Source organism: Vanessa atalanta, chromosome 16, assembly GCF_905147765.1.
Source record: "Vanessa atalanta chromosome 16, ilVanAtal1.2, whole genome shotgun sequence".
NCBI lineage: Eukaryota > Metazoa > Arthropoda > Insecta > Lepidoptera > Nymphalidae > Vanessa > Vanessa atalanta.
This window is the reverse complement of record NC_061886.1, coordinates 5,853,368-5,872,826: the sequence shown is the minus strand read 5'-3', so window position 1 is coordinate 5,872,826 and position 19,459 is coordinate 5,853,368. Positions and strand designations below refer to the sequence as shown.

The 19,459-nt window shown below is 32.2% G+C and overlaps 1 protein-coding gene across 2 annotated transcripts in view; it reads left to right on the top strand.

Moving 5' to 3' along the window:
- LOC125069915 (synaptotagmin-15-like) overlaps positions 1 to 19,459 on the top strand; it is a 75,796-nt gene that overhangs the window by 9,604 nt on the left and 46,733 nt on the right. For both annotated transcript variants that reach the window (XM_047679531.1, XM_047679530.1), the window contains exons 2-4: positions 7,125 to 7,280; positions 9,106 to 9,300; positions 16,462 to 16,624. In XM_047679531.1, coding sequence (XP_047535487.1) covers positions 7,145 to 7,280; positions 9,106 to 9,300; positions 16,462 to 16,624 — 494 coding nt within the window. In that variant the 5' untranslated portion in view covers positions 7,125 to 7,144. The remainder of the gene's footprint in view (positions 1 to 7,124; positions 7,281 to 9,105; positions 9,301 to 16,461; positions 16,625 to 19,459) is intronic.

Genomic DNA, 19,459 nt, shown 5'->3' with positions numbered 1-19,459 from the left:
ATAATTCAAGCATTTTAGAATAAATGTGTTACCGTAGCCTTTGACAAAATGCGATCATTAAAATGCAATACACGAATTTTCTGCTGCAATTTAAATGTCATTTTCCCAAAAAGCTATCTTCGCTCAAGCGAAACTATCTCCGGTCTGAGTGGTAGAATCGGATCGACTTCCTTTTATATGCTTCGAATAATTTAAAGCAGGATTGTAATGAATGATAATTATAAAGCGTTATGTAATGATAAATTTTATTTTAAAATACATGTATTTGTTTTACAAAACAAACACACACACTATAAGATTTGATATGCCATTTCAATTATTATTTCGGTTCGAAATTTACACAATAATAATACGATTATTCTGATAATTCATGATTCGAAATTTAAGAAATCGAATAAAAATTAGCCGATAAATTAAAATCAATATTATTTTTTAATTAAGCAGGTTATTATATCTTATTAATGTATAATAACTGATTACTGAACGAACTTCAGCCACAGTAATCAACCTCAAAGAAAACTCACGCAGGAGATGCTTTATTATAAGAGTCACGTGCACTCATTATTTTCACAATATCATAATCTGATCAGCTGGTAAAGATAAGCCTATTACTATGATATCTCCTAACCCATTACAGCCACAAATTCGTTCTCAGGAACGGAACTGTAAACACCTTTCTACGCCAAGGCAGCAATTGTGAATTTATCTATACAAAACTTAATAACTTTTAGTGGTCCACCCTGGAATTCTAACGTCGGATATTTGGATTTGCAGCCTTAAGGCTCGCTATTACACCGACGGCAGATAGTCCCAAATATAATATAACTTATTAAACAAGTCATTGTTTTAACATTTAGACACATACTTGAATGTTTTAGTGTATAGAAAAAATATTGAACACATAATATCAGTGAAAAATACGAGATAGTTTTCATCTAATTCAAGTGGTTAATTTAGGCTTTGCTCGCATTTTAGGGTGTTGGTCGTCAGTTCCGTCGTTTAGTTGTAAAAAAGTAACAGACAGACAAACAAAGTTTTGTTATATTAGTATACATTAATTATTTACACAGAAATCTATTACGTAATATTAAATATCTATTATAAAATATTTTCATTTTTTTTTAAATCATGCACCAATCATTACATGATTGAATATTACCATTTCGTAGTTAAAGGAATGAAATATTCGATTCCAACAAGATTATTATCAGGACTCAATGTTTGGTATGTTTTTACTGTTTGAATAGCAATGGTTACGAAGTTACACCGTTACGAAGTCTCTTATTAGAACAGATCAGGTGTCCGAGCGTGAAAGAGTCTCATATCGCATACACAAGGGAGTGTTGAAAATAACTATGAGATTGCATATTAACTTAACTTAAGAAAATACAGTTAGTGCATGTGTGAATATGTACAAAGCTATTATTACTTCTAACGAAAATTCTCCTGTTGCAACGAAGTTCTCTTACGCGACTCAGCAGAGTGAACTAGCAGAAATCATCACGTAAGAAAAAACCGTAATGACCTATCTAGGGGACCTTTTCCTCTCTTTATCTTTATCTCTGTCTTTTTCCTTTGCATACAATTTTACATAATATCATTTAAACTTATTGATTATTCTCAAACTTTATTAATTTATTTTCTTGTGTCTGTTAGTTAATATATAATATAAAGCGAAAGCCACTTCAGTCAGTGTATATATATATGTATATATATGTATGTATATGGAGTATATATCATCGTTGCGCCTGCAAAAGTAGCTATGTGTTTTTTTTCTTATTTTTAGATTTTTATGCCGTTTTAATCGTTATTTCAATACGCACGTACTGTAAAAACAATTTTGTGATAACTTCAATAATTTATAAGTTTTAAAATTTAGCTATGTGACTTTCATACATCAAAAGCTACATAAATTGAAATAACGGCATAAAAATCTAAAAATAAGAAAAAAAACACATAGCTACTAATATATATACACCGTAGGACTCATATACTGCTTCAATGTTCAAGACGCCTTTGAAATAAACATTTTCACCAAGTATTCGAAATTTTTGTACAAATATAAATTGAAACCTAGTAGTTCGGTTCGTTAACTTCATAGCAGCGTAGTATCGCATTCTTAAGTGTTTGTATACTGGAAAGGACCATTTAAATTTTTCGAACAAAAACTATAAATGAAACAAAAAAAATTGTTGGTTGTTTTATTGAAAAATTGCCATTTACAATATAAAAACCACGAACGAAAACGAATCCCAACCTCTTCGCAATATTTTCGAACTAATGCAGCCACGTGGGTTCGGGTATTATCATGCATTACAGTAAAATTATTGCCTATTAATTCCACTAAGGTACCACGTGAGCTTCTGAAACCTCTGTTATACAGTCGTGACGTTAAACCACCTCGTCTATCGTTTTGACGAAGTATCTCGCTATATACTCGTACAAGTTCCTTTCGCCCAATCATCGAAAAAAGCTTGTCTGAGAGCTGCAGACAGCTTTGATCATTTGCTGATCTAAAAGGACTGATTTTCGCTTCCTTCGGCCTCCTTTATTGTTCGTGCACTCACGTTTATTCCACGCACTACATTCAGCTCTGTTTTGATGTTTACTGACGTGAGCTAACGATTTCGTAGAGAAGTTGAAAAAATTAATCAGTCGTCACGTCTGGTGGTTGCTCGTGTTCTGCCGGTACCGGGTCTCATTTTGTAAGAACCTATCTCAACAAACCTTCGGTATACTCGATAAACCATAGACTGGTTTAAATTTAAATTTCTAGCAATTGGTTTTTAATCAATGTTTTCAGCACCGATGTCACGATTTGAGCGGTTTGTGTGTACGAATGAATTTAAAAGACATCGCTGTTAGTAACGTTAATTTTAATCACAAATAAAAGAAAAACCAAAAATAATTATTTATAATTATTTTCAAACTTTATTCCAAAAACACACGATTTAAGTCTATGCATAATTTTTTTTCCCGGCTATATTTTTATCTGTTACTGAAGTTCTATTTTTAATTATTTTTTTTTATGTTTTATAGACAGTCATGAATTTTTATTTATCTCATTTTTTATATAAAAAAATACAAATATAAATGTTTTAAGCTTTACTATAATAAAACACGATTTGAGACATGAACTCGAAATATATATATACTAAGGCATACTCGATATATCATTTAGAGGATACACATAAGAAAATAGCGTATTATCTTAAATTTCGATACTTCACTTCACAGTATTATGTATTCTATTCATATTTTATATTCGAATACCGAATATTTAAAATTAGAATTAAATAATTGTGTATTTATCGCATTCGATAATAATTAATCCTTGCACGCTACAATAGAATTGAAGCTACTTATTTATATAAAACAGTTAACATTCGTTTTAATTAAGCCTCTAAGAGGCAGCAATTTGCTAACTATTAAAATATATTTTAGTTCAGATATGTAATGTTTTAGTAAATTACTTTGTAGATGCAGTAATTTCAGATAAAAAAGCGATGTGAAAGACGGATATTTATGTTCTTTTATTTGTGTATAATGTGATATATATTCTGCGATTTTCGTATTTGTAGTTGTATTTGTATTTATATTCCCTTGCTGTATTTGAACACGTCTGGTGTGTTTAAAATGAATAAATATTTATTTTATAAAATGATCTGTCGTATCATATCTAAAACTATCACTTTAATTAATCAGACCGAATAGTTTGTCAAAATGCTCGGCTATTCTGTCACGTACTGACTGAATATTGCGTATCTCACCCGAGGCCGAATGTACAATTCGTTATAACGCCATTATAGGCTTCAAAAATTAATACCCAAACATTATTTCGTTAATATTACATTTCTAAATTTTATTTTTGATTAAATTAATGTAGTATTTAAAATAGGATACGCTTAGGATACAATATAATTCGAGATAAAAAGCTCTATTTTTATAATTATCTAATAGATTGAAATAAGTCCTTGATAGTTTTATTAAAATAAAAAAATAGTTTACCAAAAGATTTCACTGTTATTGTATGCAGTTTTAAATACTGTGTTTTTTTTAAACAGAACAATTTTTGTTTTCTTTTTAACACAATAGCGATTGCTCATCACTCATGTACCTATTAATATATAAGAGTGAGTTAGTGTAACTACAAAGATAGGGGAGATAACATGTTAATTCCCAAAGCAGTTGGCGCTGTATTTAGTGATCTAAGTCAAGTCTATAGACAGTAATAGCCATTAGCCATCATAAACCACTTGTCAGCCAGCCTGTCTATTTGAATAAAACCGCTTATTAATCACAAAATATAATGTATAACTTGCTGTAGATACGGTGTTTTAAATAGTTGATTGATGTGATTTCCAAAGGTAATTTTAAAAAAATGTGTTTGTATGATATAATTGGAAAATGATAAAAAAAAAACTGGAAAAAGAGATTATTTATCGCTTGAACAGTGACGTCTGTGAAATTGATGGACTGATGAGTTAAGCAAATTGCTTCGAGGACCTGGAAATAGAAATATTTTTTTACTTTGATAAATTGTAGCAACGATTCGTTTGATTAAATGCTAACATTAGAATATGTCATATTTAAACAAGCTTTTACGTATCCCTTAATTATCTACCTTCTTAAAGATATAGTCTGGAATCTATGCAAACAGGTACTTATATTGACAGAAATTTATATTTCAAATATCCTCAAACTTAAATTATGATGCCTGGTGATAAGATCAGGAACAAAAAAAAAAAAAAAAATTAAAGATAAGATCAAAGAGACGTATGTCTCTGGAGCTACAACTATAACAATAAAAAAAATGTGTGAGTACAAAATGTGTGAGACGTCGCTAATAAATAATTCTCGCAAAAAATTACGTCAATTGGAATTTTGAATAAAATGGTTTATTTCTTTAAGATAAACAAACAAATATATCTTAAGGTACTATATTAAAGTAGGGTTTAAAAGCACTTTAGAAGCATTTGTGACTCAATTGTTACTCTTTTTCTTTTATTAAATAAAATAGATATTGTAAACGATATGCAATTAAGTAATTATTTGTTTATTTAACGAACGCTAATTCCACGCTTTTTATCATCTATATCTTTATTAATAATTTCGTACAGGTATACGATAGACTTGACCGCAACCTATCCACATTAATCGATCGTTAAAAAATAATTATTTTAAGTCGACGACATATATCCGTAACATTTGAGTTATTTCAATTTAATATTCATTGATATCAAGTTCAACGGGCGGCCATGTTCGACGTTTACGGGTGGATTCAGAAAGTGTGTTTCAAATAATAACTTCGTGCAGGGTTACGGTAAACTCAATGGTAACTTATTCAAAATAAATTATTAATAAATGAAAAACCGTATTTGGTTAGTTTTACTTGTTTTACCCGGGAGAAACCGGGTATTCACCTAGTAATTATATATTTTTTATAGCATTGGTTGGCGGACGAGCACATGGCCACCTGGTGGTAAGTGGTCACCACCGCCCATAGACAAAGGCGCTGTAAGTAATATTAACCATTCCTTACATCACCTATGCGCCACCAACCTCGGGAACTAAGATGTTATGTCCCTTGTGTCTGTGATTATACTGGCTCACTCACCCTTCAGATACAGAGTACTGTTATTTGGCGGTAGAATATCTGATGAATGGGTGGTACCTACTCAGACGGGCTTGCACAAAACCCTACCACCAAGTAATATATGTTTTATGGAGTAAAATTATAAGCCTTATTCATAATTATCACAGTCGATACAGCATATCACTTTCGTATAGAAATTTCACGACCGTGTTTGTAGTTTTAAATTTGGTAAATATCAAATCTTTTATATAAATATATTTAATTTCTCCTTGTAACTATATAATGTAATACTAAAAATCACAAGTTAGATAAATGTTAAGTTTTTTAACACGATTGCATAATGGATTTGTCTCCGTGGTGAAAGTTTTAGAAGTAAATTCAGTTAAGACGCGCCTTGAGACACATAATAGACCTTCTCTGTACTATTACAGTTAGAATTTTCCGGGGAAAAAGTAAAAATTAACTAACTAGAATGAATAAACTTTAGCCAACAGTTCATTCATTCTAATTTTTATATAAAGTAACTTTTTGACATTACTAGCTGGTACTAGTGACTTGGTACTAGTGTCGTAAAAAAAATGCATAAATTCTTATTTTAAACTTCTCGGAATCGCATAATAAAAAATTTTTCTAGTAACACACTTTTCATTTCTTCAGAATCGATTTTTTGTCGAAATGTGTTCTTATTTTAAATCAATTTACTGTATTTAAAATTACGAAGTTGAATTCGTCATTACAAAAAATCCTCATAAGAATCCCAAAAATATATAAGGAATAAAACAACTAAATATCGAAGTAATGCGTTTTTGGGTAATTTTGTTTTTAATTAATTTTTGGACGGGCAAACGCCTCCGAAAGGTGAGTGTGGAACGCTTTAATTTATTTTACGTGTCTCTAGTGCATGTAATGGTACTGACTCAAGCACCCTTCAAACTAGAACATATAGCTTTACTTACTCGTATTCCTAATAAGATGGAAAAAGCTAATAAAGTTAGTAAAGTAAGTGATACCTACCCAAATGGTAAATGTGTATTCATTCATTCATAAACAGCCTGTAAATTTCCCACAGCTGGGCTAAGGCCTCCTCTCCCTTTGAGGACAAGGTTTTGGATCATATTCCACCACGCTGCTCCAATTCGGGTTGGTGGAATACACATGTGGCAGAATTTCGTTGAAATTAGACACATTCAGGTTTTCACATGATGTTTTCCTTCAACGCCGAGCACGAGATGAAATATAAACACAAATTAAGCACATAAAAATTCAGTCGTGCTTGCCTGAGTTTGAACCCGAAATCATCGATTAAGATAAACGGTTTCTAACCACTGGGCCATCTGGGCTCAATGTGTGTATTATTTTCAAAGAAATATATTTTCATTCAACATCTAAAGAGGTTTTTTTATTTATTTCTTCTTAGCCTTCTTAAACGTCGTACACACACTTACCTGAAGATATAACTCAGCCTACAATATGTTGAACGTATTGTTGAAATAATTACTTACATTTATTAATATTTTCCTTGTTACAGGATTCATCAGATGTTTAGAGATGTTAAATTTGTCACCATCAGTTTATCGGAACGCTGATGACGGAGAGCGGACGGTCACCAGTAAGAAGGTATACTCGAGAAGACCCTGGTATGCTCCACCAATCGACCCTATAGACCCGATTGATCCTTATACAAGTGAGTAATACAGTTGTATTATTGATTTTTCAAGTAAATCATATTGTATACAAGTTAAGAAAGGTACAAAATACCTTCATTGCCTATAAAACCGATACATTGCCTGTTTATGCCGCTTGTGTGCTAGTTGCGCGGAACACAACAATAATAAATACTCCTGTTTGGCGGCGAAATATATGATGAGTGGGTGGTACTTATCCGAACGGGATTGCACAAAGCCCTACCACCAAGTATATATCATTTGAATAAATACTAAGTTCCTAAATTGAACGATAGAACGCTGTTAAGCGAGAGATCAAAACAATTAGGACGAGCTTGATTCGAATTCATACGAGATAATTAATTAAAGACGAAGTAAGATGTTGTAAAGGTTAAGTACCCGCCAGTGCCAGAACTTTGAGTGGGAATGAGCATAAGTAATTAGTCTTAGGAAACCTTCGTACCTTAGGATATCAGTATTATACGAAATTATTCTGTTCTTCTGCAATTTTAGCTATAGTTTTTGGCGGGTACGGGGTTTTATATATTAGAAAGTAGCAGAGGTTCATACCAAGTCTCTTAAAATTCGGTTGTGTGGTTCAGCTTCCCATTTCTGATATTAGTATATATCTAAAAGATTTGAAATAGTAGGCATGTAATGTCAGTTGTAGATCGAGCTAAAAACAATTGAATATCATGTAGAACAAATAGGTAATTCAACTATTGAAATTAAATACAAATTCCTTTATTGAATTTATTATTTTATAATAAATATACGTAAATAAAATTTATAATATTTAAATTTGAAAGCATTGACGCATTACACTTGGTTAACCATAGTCAAAGTACACATCCATCGGTTCGGAAAACAAAATAACTGAAAAGAATCGGTAAAAGAAACTCAACTTCTTTTTTGTTTCATTTTATAAATGTAATTGTTGATGTATGCTAATATTATAAATGCTAGAGTAACTCTGTCTGTCTGTCTGTCTGTTGATTTCTACGGCCACACCACGGAACCGAATTTGACAAAATTTGGTATGAACTGAGCTGCAACCCCAAGGAAGGACATACGCTTTTTTATACCGAAACTAGACAACCAAACCTTACAATGTGAGTGAAGCCACTGGTGACAACTAGTTTTAGAAAAATACCTAGTAAACTAACTTTTTATACCCCAAAACAAATTGTGCTATCTATGAACTCATTTTTCGTATATATTACTTTTTGCTTAAAAACGGATAATTTTTCCTCATCATGTTGAAAGTCAGCTTAAAGTACAGGTTAAAGAATGACAGAGATATAACATTTCAAAAACAATTTACAACAGATGAATCAAAAATAAACAGCGGTTTATGTCATCTTCCATTTTCAAATCACTGATCACATGATTATATGAATACTAAAATAAGTTATTTCCATAAATTTTAATTCTTCAACAAAATTTGTCTAGACACTGAGACATATTATAATTTTTTTTCATAAGAGTTTATAAGGCAAATTAATAGAAAAATAAGTTTACATTAAACATTATTTAATTTAAAAAAAAATCGGGATATGTACATTGTTATTTTTACTTTAGTTCACAATAGTTGGCAGTAACTATTCATCAGATTTTTTCCGCCAAACAGAAATAATTAGTATTATTGTGTTCCAGTTTGAAGGGTTAGTGAGCCAAGCATACGGGCCATAACATCTCAGTTCCCAAGGTCGGTGGGTATTGTTGAAGTAAGGAGTGGTTAATACTTCCTAGAGCGTCAGTGTCTTTAAGGGGTGGTGAACTATTAACATAATTTGTTCTTCCACCTACCTATTTTATAAACAACATTTTTCTTTTAATATTTAGATTACGAACAAGATTACAAATCAGAGCAGAGTGGAGACTACTATGGAGTTCTGGAAAATGATGACCCAGTAACGGTTATCAACGTCGAACCTCTTGGACGATTGGAGTCGTCTTCTCCCAGTCCGAAGTTAGAACAAACGCCAACAGCGAGGACGGTTCCCGAATTCTCGATCGCGAATGGTATCAACCTAAGAGGTAGGTTTAGTTCATATATCAATGGCAAATTTATTTATTATTTGTGAATTATAGACTTGCTATACGTTGATGGGTTTCTATACATATAAGGTACAGCGACAAATATAATAATGCAGCATTTATATTCTGCCCACGCAATTAGCGACCCAATTTACATACATCAATAAACTTACTGAAATCTCATGTGTCGATATTCTTATACTATTTATAATGTTTAAAATTGGATTTACAATCCTTTTTACTAAGAAATTAATGAGATTTGATACGTATATATACAAGTAGGTGATTTTAAAGAAAGTATTTGAAAGCTCTCCACGATATATCTATTTGTTGAAAGACAACCCTTTGTAAAATCAAACTAAGAAAACCCAGACCAAATTAGGTAGAACATTCTGTAACGAGTTATTATACCGCCAAATAGAAATGCTTATTGTTTTATCGCTTGGTCTGTGAGCCAGTGTAATAACAGACACAAGGGACATTACATCTTGCATTCTATGGTTGCTGCATTTATCATGTATGAAGAAGTTCTTGAAAGTCAATTTTAATCCCGAAGCTTGTGGTACTTGTGGCCCATAAGTAAGGCATTTTAATTACAGATACATAATACAATACAATATTTTAGTTTAGTGGTGCATTGACGATATCAGGCTAATTAATATTTCCTACAGTGCCAATCGATAGTTGCGACAATTAGGTGGTAAATTTGCTCTTTTTTTCCCTTAAATAATTTTAAAAATAATCTGTAATCAACCTAACTTAGCGTAACACACAACGCTAAGCTTTATAGGTGAACTGTTATTATAAAAGAGGATCACAATATATTTCGTTAATTAATTACAATCTCTAACTTTATTAATTAAAACCATAATCGTCACAATTTAGCACTATTTACAATTTACCCACAGTACGGTATTTGTTGTTAGCATACCTATATCCATATAGGTATGTCACTCGCAGAGTCTATCACTCCTAGTGTAATTCAAACAATCAGACGACCCTCGACCCTTTCTGTACCTGTGTATTGTATTTTGACTAAGCTGCATAAATCTACATCGAACGATTGCAAATATAAGAGAGATATAAAATATTTTTTAAATTAGCTAATAATTAATATGAAGAAAGCCGGATAGAACAGGTGAATCTTAATTAAATATCAAGGTTTTTAAATTGATAAAACGGAAATTGATATTTTGATGAAAGAAAAACATCCCGCATTAGGGCAGACTAATGGACATAAAATAAACAAGGCGTTCTATCATAATGATTTTACCGGCTAGTAATTATACTTATCTTAAAAATTGTGAACATATAACGACTACAATAAAAACTTAAAATGAAATGAAATGAAATAGCCCTAAAACGAGACGTAATCTTATATAATATTAATATCGTAAGCCGATTTTTGTCACAGTGATTATGAGACGATAGCTTAAAGATCGATTATCGTTCTCATCGAGCTTTTCAAAATGAGACCACCCCTACTCAACAATTAATCGCAATATCTTTTTATTTGCTGCACGTCTATGGATGTGCAGAAAATAAAAGAGGATTCTTGATTGCAATTTACTAAATTGTTACGATACGATTTAACAAAGAATTAATGTTAAAAGTTACTGGCCGGTTAGAGAGCGGTGCTGTGGCTGTATAAAAAAGAAAAAAAACGTAAAACGCTCGAACAGACGAGGTCAGTTTACAATGAAATTAAATCAAAACAAACCCGTTATAGGTTTCGAAATTTGTAAAAATCTGTTATGTGCGATAAATATCAATATATAACGATTGAAAGAAATTTAATAAACTTTACATTGTAAATTATTAACACGTGTTTTATCCAATCCAATGAAGATAAGATGTTAAAAACTTATATCAATACACTCACGTACAAACTACAAATTTTATTTCGATTTTTTTGTAATAAGTTATAAAGGGACTTAAGTTAAAAGCTTTTGATCAAGTAAGACGTTAATTGTGAAAAAGTGCCTGTCTTGTTAACTTCGCTTTTACTGTAAATAAATATACCTAAACATTTGATATAGTTCTAGTTTAATGAATGAAATAATTTCACTTTGTGGTTTAGTTGAAAGAGCTACTTTAAGAGTATCACCCACTCATCAATTAATCGGGATTACTTTTAAATGAGTGCATATTTTAGCGTCTACCAGCAATATATATTGTGTTACTATGAGCCAGGAATAATTACAGGCAAATAGACATGACGGATTCCAAGCTTGACGACGCTATACTCGAAAATGGTGTGACTAATATTTCTTATACAGCTAATATCAATAGTGACCACATACCATCAGGTGATCCATATACTAATCAATAAATTATATTAAAAGCAATAATTAGTATAAACGATAATATTTAATCACAGTAAATTATTAAATGTCACGCGGTCATGATTTAAACCGAGAACGTTACGATCTGCAGACTCATAAGCTAGCCACTAAAACAACGAAGCGGTCGACAACTAAAAATAACATAACTATTAATAACTAATAACAATTGCGGTACATAATTTTAAAACATAAATATAATTTGTTATTTATTATTTACGAATTGATTGAATTATTAATAATATTATATAGTTTAATAGAATTTCGAAACTATATGTTTGAATATGTAACTCTTAGTCAACACATTGGCGAGCTGTAAACATGAATATGCAATTTATTTTGATGAAGCATTGTTCACGCTGACGTTTCACAATATGTCATCGTTATAATTATATAAGTATTAATATGCATGTAATAATAAAATACTTTGAATATTATTAAACTTGAGTACATGTGCTTTGGCTTGAAGAAAAAAAGATTATATCAATAATTGGCAATATTTACATTACATTACATTAACAGCCTGTAAATTTCCCACTGCTGGACTAAGGCCTCCTCTCCTTTTGAGAAGAAGGTTTGTGCATATTCCACCATGCTGCTCCAATGCGGGTTGGTGGATACCCATGTGGTAGAATTTCGTTGGAATTAGACACATGCAGGTTGTTTTCCTCATGATGTTTTCCTTCACCGCCGAGCACGACATAAATTATAAACACAAATTAAGCACATTAAAATTCAGTCGTGCTTGCCTGGGTTTGAACCTGCAATCATCGGTTAAGATGCACGCATTCTAACTACTGGACCATCTCGGCTCTAACCACTGGGCTATTGGCAATATATAATATTAATATTATAAATTAGAAGGAAGATCTGCCTGTTCACCTGGTTTTTTTCAGATCAATGACATTAAGCAAATGATCTATTAGTTATGGATTCTGGTAGGCAGCGGCTACAATTCTTGCTGACTTTAACGCCACCAAGCTGGCTTTCATTACGTACCACCGATCATGCGGGTAAATTAGTATTTAGTTTCCCCAATACCGGCTCTTCTCATTTAAGCTTCCGCATTCAACGTTGAATTGTCGACGACCAAGCTCTTTCCAACTGGCTCGGTCCTTTAGCATTGAGAAGATATATTAGTTCACTCTGCAACCTCTACCAAATTTTTAACGGGGAATGATTCGAGGATTTTTTTGTATTTATCGTGGATGCTGATTGGATCGGATCGCGTGTGGATTCTAAATTCCGTCCACATTACCTCGACGTCTGAAAATCCACAGCAACGTGATTTTTAAGAAAAGAGCCTACTCATTTATAAAGGCTGGCAACGCACCTGCAAGCCCTCCGTCTCAAATTTATATGGCGGTAATCACTTTCCATCAGGTGAAACTCCTGCTTTTTTTTATGATATCGGTAGGCGGACGCGCAAATAGGTCACCTGATGGTAAGTGGTCACTACTGCCCATAGATAATGGCGCTGTAAGAAATATTATCCATTCCTTATATCACCAATGCGCCAACAACCTTGGGAACTAAGATGTTATGTCCCTTGTGCCTGTAGTTACACTGGCTCACTAACCGTTAAAACCGGAACACAACAATACTGAGTACTGCTGTTTGGCGGTCGAATATCTAATGAGTGGGTGGTACTTACCCAGACGGGCTTGCACAAAGCCATATATGCTATGCCATAATAAAACCTTAAATAATCAATTTATGCTTAAAATGTACATACATATTCTATATTTTTAATACATTAGTATTTTTAAAGGCTATGCTATTACAATGTCAGTGGCTATGTTCATAAAGGTACCTACTTCAGGGCATCGTGTAATGAGGCTCGTAAAATGTTGATGGTTTCATGTCATGCTCTTATTTTGTGAGCACGTTCAAGATACGAAAATGATTGAAAATGGCATCCTGAGAAAAATACGCTCGGGAAAAATATGAAATTTATAATTTGCCATATTTTTAATATTAGACGATTAGATTTATTTTTTAAAAGATAAAAAATAAAAAATAAAAAATATCTTTGTACTGAAAACTATAAAAAATCAACTAGTTTCTGAATCACATTAACGTTTGATTCAAGATTGATTGATTTGATTGAACATAAAGGTTTTACTTATCTATAGAACAGATAAAAATACAAGATTCTTGCATATTTTCATCAAAAGTACTTAAATTCCTTATTATAACAAATAATAAATACAATATTGATACTTTATGTTATATCAGCCTGTTGGTCCTGTTATCGGTTTAAAAGAGGTAAGGGCATAGTCCATCACGCTGCCCTTTAAGGTAGAAGTTTATTTGAGGACTACAATTTTTAGAGACATGCAAGGCATCGAAGCCGTGGATACAGGTACTACTATAGAAGTCTATATTTAGAGGTAGACCTTTAAGAAAGCCCGTCTGGCTAGGTGGAACTCATTCACCGTATATTCCAATGCCAAACAGCAAAATTGTAGGGCTGTTGTATTCCGGTTTGAATGATGTGTGACTCAGTTTAACAGACTCAAAAGATTTGACATCTCAGTTGTCGAGATTGGTAAAGCGTTTGGAATGTAAGGAATGGTAAAATTGTATTATGACACCAATTTTTATGGGCAATTGTGACCACTAACCATTAGGAGGCCCATTTTCCAGTCCACCTACAGACTGATAACTTAAACTAATCTAAGTTAAACTAATTAATATTTAAATTGTTCAACTTGAGAAAAGCTTATGCTATTAATATGATAATGTAAGGAAAGTTTATTTATTAATAAAATATTTTATTGTTTATAAAATATATTTTATTCTTAGTTACAATTCTTGAATACATATATTAAAAGTTTGGGTATGTAGTATCATTATTGCCTGCCTACCGCTTCCGTATGTGTAAAAGAAAAGGAAGCCAGACTGACTGGCGCCGTAACGCGTTACGTTACGCGGCTTAACCTCCCGTCACTCGATGGTAAACACGAAAAACCTTTGTCTATTGACACTGGCATAAGAAGTAGAAACAACAATATTACCAATGTTACGCCAGCCTTTAATATATTAGACCGTAATATTTGCTTTAGCATTTACTTACGCTGGCTCTCTCGCCCTCCAAATAGAAACACAGTAATACAAAGTATTGCAATAAATGATTTATGTTAAGTGGGTATGATGGACCAATACAGTGCTCGGGATATCGGGATTACGATTAAGCCCTGAATGAGCGAATATTTTGAAAGAAAACGTTACATATTGAAATGACATGTGTTTTAACGGTATTATTTTTACACTTGAGCTTCTTTTAGGTATACATAATATACCTACTAAAATTATTACACCGCAATTGTATTTAGTAGAAGTGGATATGACATTAATTTTAAGGAGTTTTAAATATTAGAATTTAATAGTTTGAAAATGAAAAGTTTGTGAAACTAAAACTAATTTAACTCCACTTGATAAGACCTAATGGGAAACATATATTGACAAACATAAAAGAAATTTAATTGTCATTCGTTTCTTTTTTTTGTTTATGGCATAGTTTGGCTCATAGATAATGGTGCTGTAAGAAATATTAACCATTCCTTACATCCCAATGCGCCACCAACTTTAGGAACTAAGATGTTATGTCCATTGTACCTGTAGTTACACTGACTGACTCACGCTTCTAACCGGAACACAACAATACTGACTACTGTTGTTTTGCGGTAGAATAACTGATGTGTGGGTGGTACCTATCCAGACGAGCTTGGACAAAGCCTTACAACCAAGTGGGTTAATAAATGCGTAAAGTAAATGATTGTATACAACTACTGTTATATAGAGTATTATCTTATTTTACTTAAAAAAAAAAACATTTTATAATACATTGTTTTAAGGCAGCTTCATTAGTAAAAGGTAATCAGTTAGTGCTCCCACAGATAGCTGTCAACGCAACGTACCCTATATTACATATAAATTTAAAGCTAAAATCCATTAAACCGTATTACACGAATATGAGAGTGACAACCTTAAGGACATAAATAATTTTAGTAGTGTCGTATACAATTTGAAAGCATGATTTATTTTTCACAATTGTTCTTGAATATTAACACCCTGTAAATTTCCCATTGCTGGGCTAAGGCCTCCTCTCCCTTTGTAGAGAAGGCTTGGAGCATATTCCATCACGCTGCTCCAATGCGGTTTGGTGGATACACATATGGCTTAATTTCGTTGACATTAGACACATGCAGGTTTCCTCACGATGTTTTCCTTCACCGATGACCACGAGATGAATTATAAACATAAATTAAGCACATGAAAATTCAGTGGTGCTTGTCTGAGTTCGAACCCGCAATTCATCGATTAAGATGCACGCATTTTAACCACTGGGCCATCTCGGCTGCACTCGACTGCAATTGCACTTTAGAAATCTATTTATACTAATATTGAACAATAAATGAAATATACCAATAAAATATGTCAGATATGTCCTACTACACTTCCCGCGGACTGTCCTTTATTCAGAGCTCTTGCCCAGCCAGGCTGCGGCACATCATCTTCAACGTAGTCGTCTTTGTTGTCGTTGTAATCGGACAATTTGTGAAATCGGATCGTTAAAAGCGGCCAGTCGTTGAAAGAGTAATTTTAATAAACGGATGTACTTCCATACTGGATCATATTCAACACCAAACATATGCCTTTACTTATGTCGTTAAAAACCGTTGGTTGTTATATCCAAAGTCGTATTAAACTGACTACACTGATATATTTTTTCAAATATACACAACGTTGATAGTTACTAATACATATATATACTTTATAGCCTCTAAATGTATTAATATAAATTGTCCAACAGAAGCAGCACTCGTAGCACTTGGCGGAGCAAGCGCAGCTTTAGTACTGCTCATTGTGATGGCGGGAGTATTCTGCGCGCGCAGACGCAAGAACAGCCCCAGCCCTGTACCATCACCACCAATACTTGTCTATCCCCCACATGACATCGCTGCTTCATGCTATTTGTAAGTAATACTTTTCTTTTATTACTTTGTGTTCGTATACATAAAAAAGTGCTTAACATCTTGTATAAAATTTATCTAGTCTTTGTCAGTTGAAGTTCAGTTCAAGGTAATGAACTTGCAGACGTACTTGAAGTACCGTTTTAAACAATACGTGCTGTCATTGTTAGAGTCATTAGTATGTTGTAGTTAGCGATATGTGAGAATTTTCTTACATCGCATAATTAGAAATTAGAATTTGTAAGCAAAGAGAAGCTTTGACATATACTTTCAGTATTTTATATTTTATTATTTTTAAAAAGTATTCATTCACATGTTGTATACATATTTAGTCTATTTTTAAAAAAAAAAAAAAATACTAAAAGAAATATTCAAATGCAGAAAAAGTTCATGTTAACAATTCGACCTTCGTTGAACTTTAATAAAATATAAGCTCACCAATTATTTTAGTACCACGGTTTGGGAATCTAAGCGCGAGTTAACAAACGCATTAAAGCTACAAAGACATCTTCAGTATTTGGCATATCATTACTGGTTACAATTAACGTTTTAGTCAAGTGAGCAGTTAGCATCATAGCTCATCTATTATTACGTTATACAGTAGAATAAAAATAAATTTAAAACTCTAATAAACATCCATCTACTCACACATTTTCTTCTTACAAATCCTATTCCTAGAAATGTCTTTGGCATTGTATTAAATGTAATTGTATTTTAGCTTCTTTCTGTAAATGAAAAAAGAAGTCCTTGTTATATTATTTATAATTTGTAACCAAGTTACAGTAACTTTTATCTCGTTGCTGTAATGAGTATTCTTCTCGACAGAGTACATATTTCTAAAGAGCTTTTTTATAAAATGAACGCTGGTTAAGTTCATGGGTTGTAATATCTTATGTAGTAAATTTTCTTAAGAATTTTCTATACTAAGATTATGATTTTGTTCTAAAAATTGTTGGAGTTTTACTTCGCCTTTCAGTTCACCTCGTATCTAACGTGAAATATTGACAACCGACTTACACTGATACGCCATTTTGATACTTATATCCTAAAAATATTATAATATTTACGGTCAATGTTGGATATCACGTTCTGACACTTCATACTCATATTCTACAGTGAGTTTCGAGTTTTTTTGCAGAGTAATAGATGTTTTATTATTTCAAGCCGATAGAATAAGGAGTTTTGCTCCAATAGTGAATATTTTTTTTTTAATAATACATCAGAATACAAAAATAAAGTAGCACCAAAGAAATACTTTGAGACATAATTACAATTTTTGTTTCTCCTTATCACTAATAAGGACGGACGGTTTTCTCAATCGGTATTGGCGCCTCGCTCGCTTTGTGAATTTTCCACTGACCTTATTTTACTTTTTTCTTTAATAGTGACTGCAATGAAATCAAATACAATTTATAATTATTGGACGATAAGTTAGCAACGATTAAAGCTTAAAATGTCGTGATGGTGATTGTATAGTAAAAAACTTTTTTTAGTTCGTATAACACAATAAACTAATTATACAAAGGAGGAAGCATGAGTCGTTTGAAGTTAGTATAAACTCAATTGTACAAACATGGGAGGTGCGCGGCCTTTCTACTGGGTATTATTGTATTTACTAGGTATTGATGTATTTACTTGGTATTGATGTATTTACTTGGTGGTAGGGCTTTGTGCTAGTCCGTCTGGGTAGGTACCACTCACTCATCAAATATTCTACTGCCAAACAGTAGTATCCAGTTTTGTTGTGTTGCGATCTGAAGGGTGAATGAGCCAATGTAACTACAGGCACAATGGACATCTTAGTTTCCAAAGTTGGCGGTTCCCATTGGCGATGAAGGGAATGGTTAATATTTCTTACAGCGCCGTAGTCTAAGGGCGGTGGTGACCATTTACTATCAGGTGACCATTTGCTCGTTCGTCAAAATATATAACAAAAAAATAATAATATCGCAATCATTTAATTTTTCCATTTTCAACCATAAATTTTGTTTTAACAATATTACTTATGATTTTTTATCTATTAAAAGACTTCTCTGCTAGAAGTTATATTTACATACCATGTATAAAACAATATATAAATATAGAAAACCAATGTATAATTAATTTCATCTCCATTGCATATTTTTTATCATGATGTTATTGTACATAAATAAATAAACACATCTAATACTTTATTATATACATACTGCGAATTAAACATCTATGAAGCAATATTTCAAGAGGATAAATATCCTGGTATTTGGAGAAATTGGGTCGGCATTTTGTCCGTATAAAGGTCATCGGACCCTCATTAGTGAGATAAGTTTTGATGGATTAGGGACAGATCATTCAAGACATCTCCTGTGCAATTGTGTTACAAAACATTCATTGTTCCATTCCTATCAACAAGTATCGTTCCTCTATGCTTACTTTACATTAGCAGTTCGTGACACGTCCGTACTTTACGCGATATTTTATTCAGTAACTTAAATATTGATCTAAGTTTTTTTATATGACTACAACTGTCCCTCCAACAGATGGTGTGTGTATATCAGAGATTTTTCCGGAATAAGCAAATACCCATGCAAATTTTTCTTTCAACGACAAGTGTGACAGGAATACTTAATACATATGTAAATGATATTCAAATTTGAATTAAGAATTTATTTAAGGAGTCTGAACTTACGACTTTCTAACGTATTTAATTGTTACGTAACATGACGGAAATATATTATGTGAATATAATAATTTTTTTTTTTTTTTTTTAAATCTTTATTTGAAAAGAGGCTTTAGTCGCTGAATATAATAATATACATATATATTGAATGAAAAAAAAACAAATTTGTAAATGTGACTCTG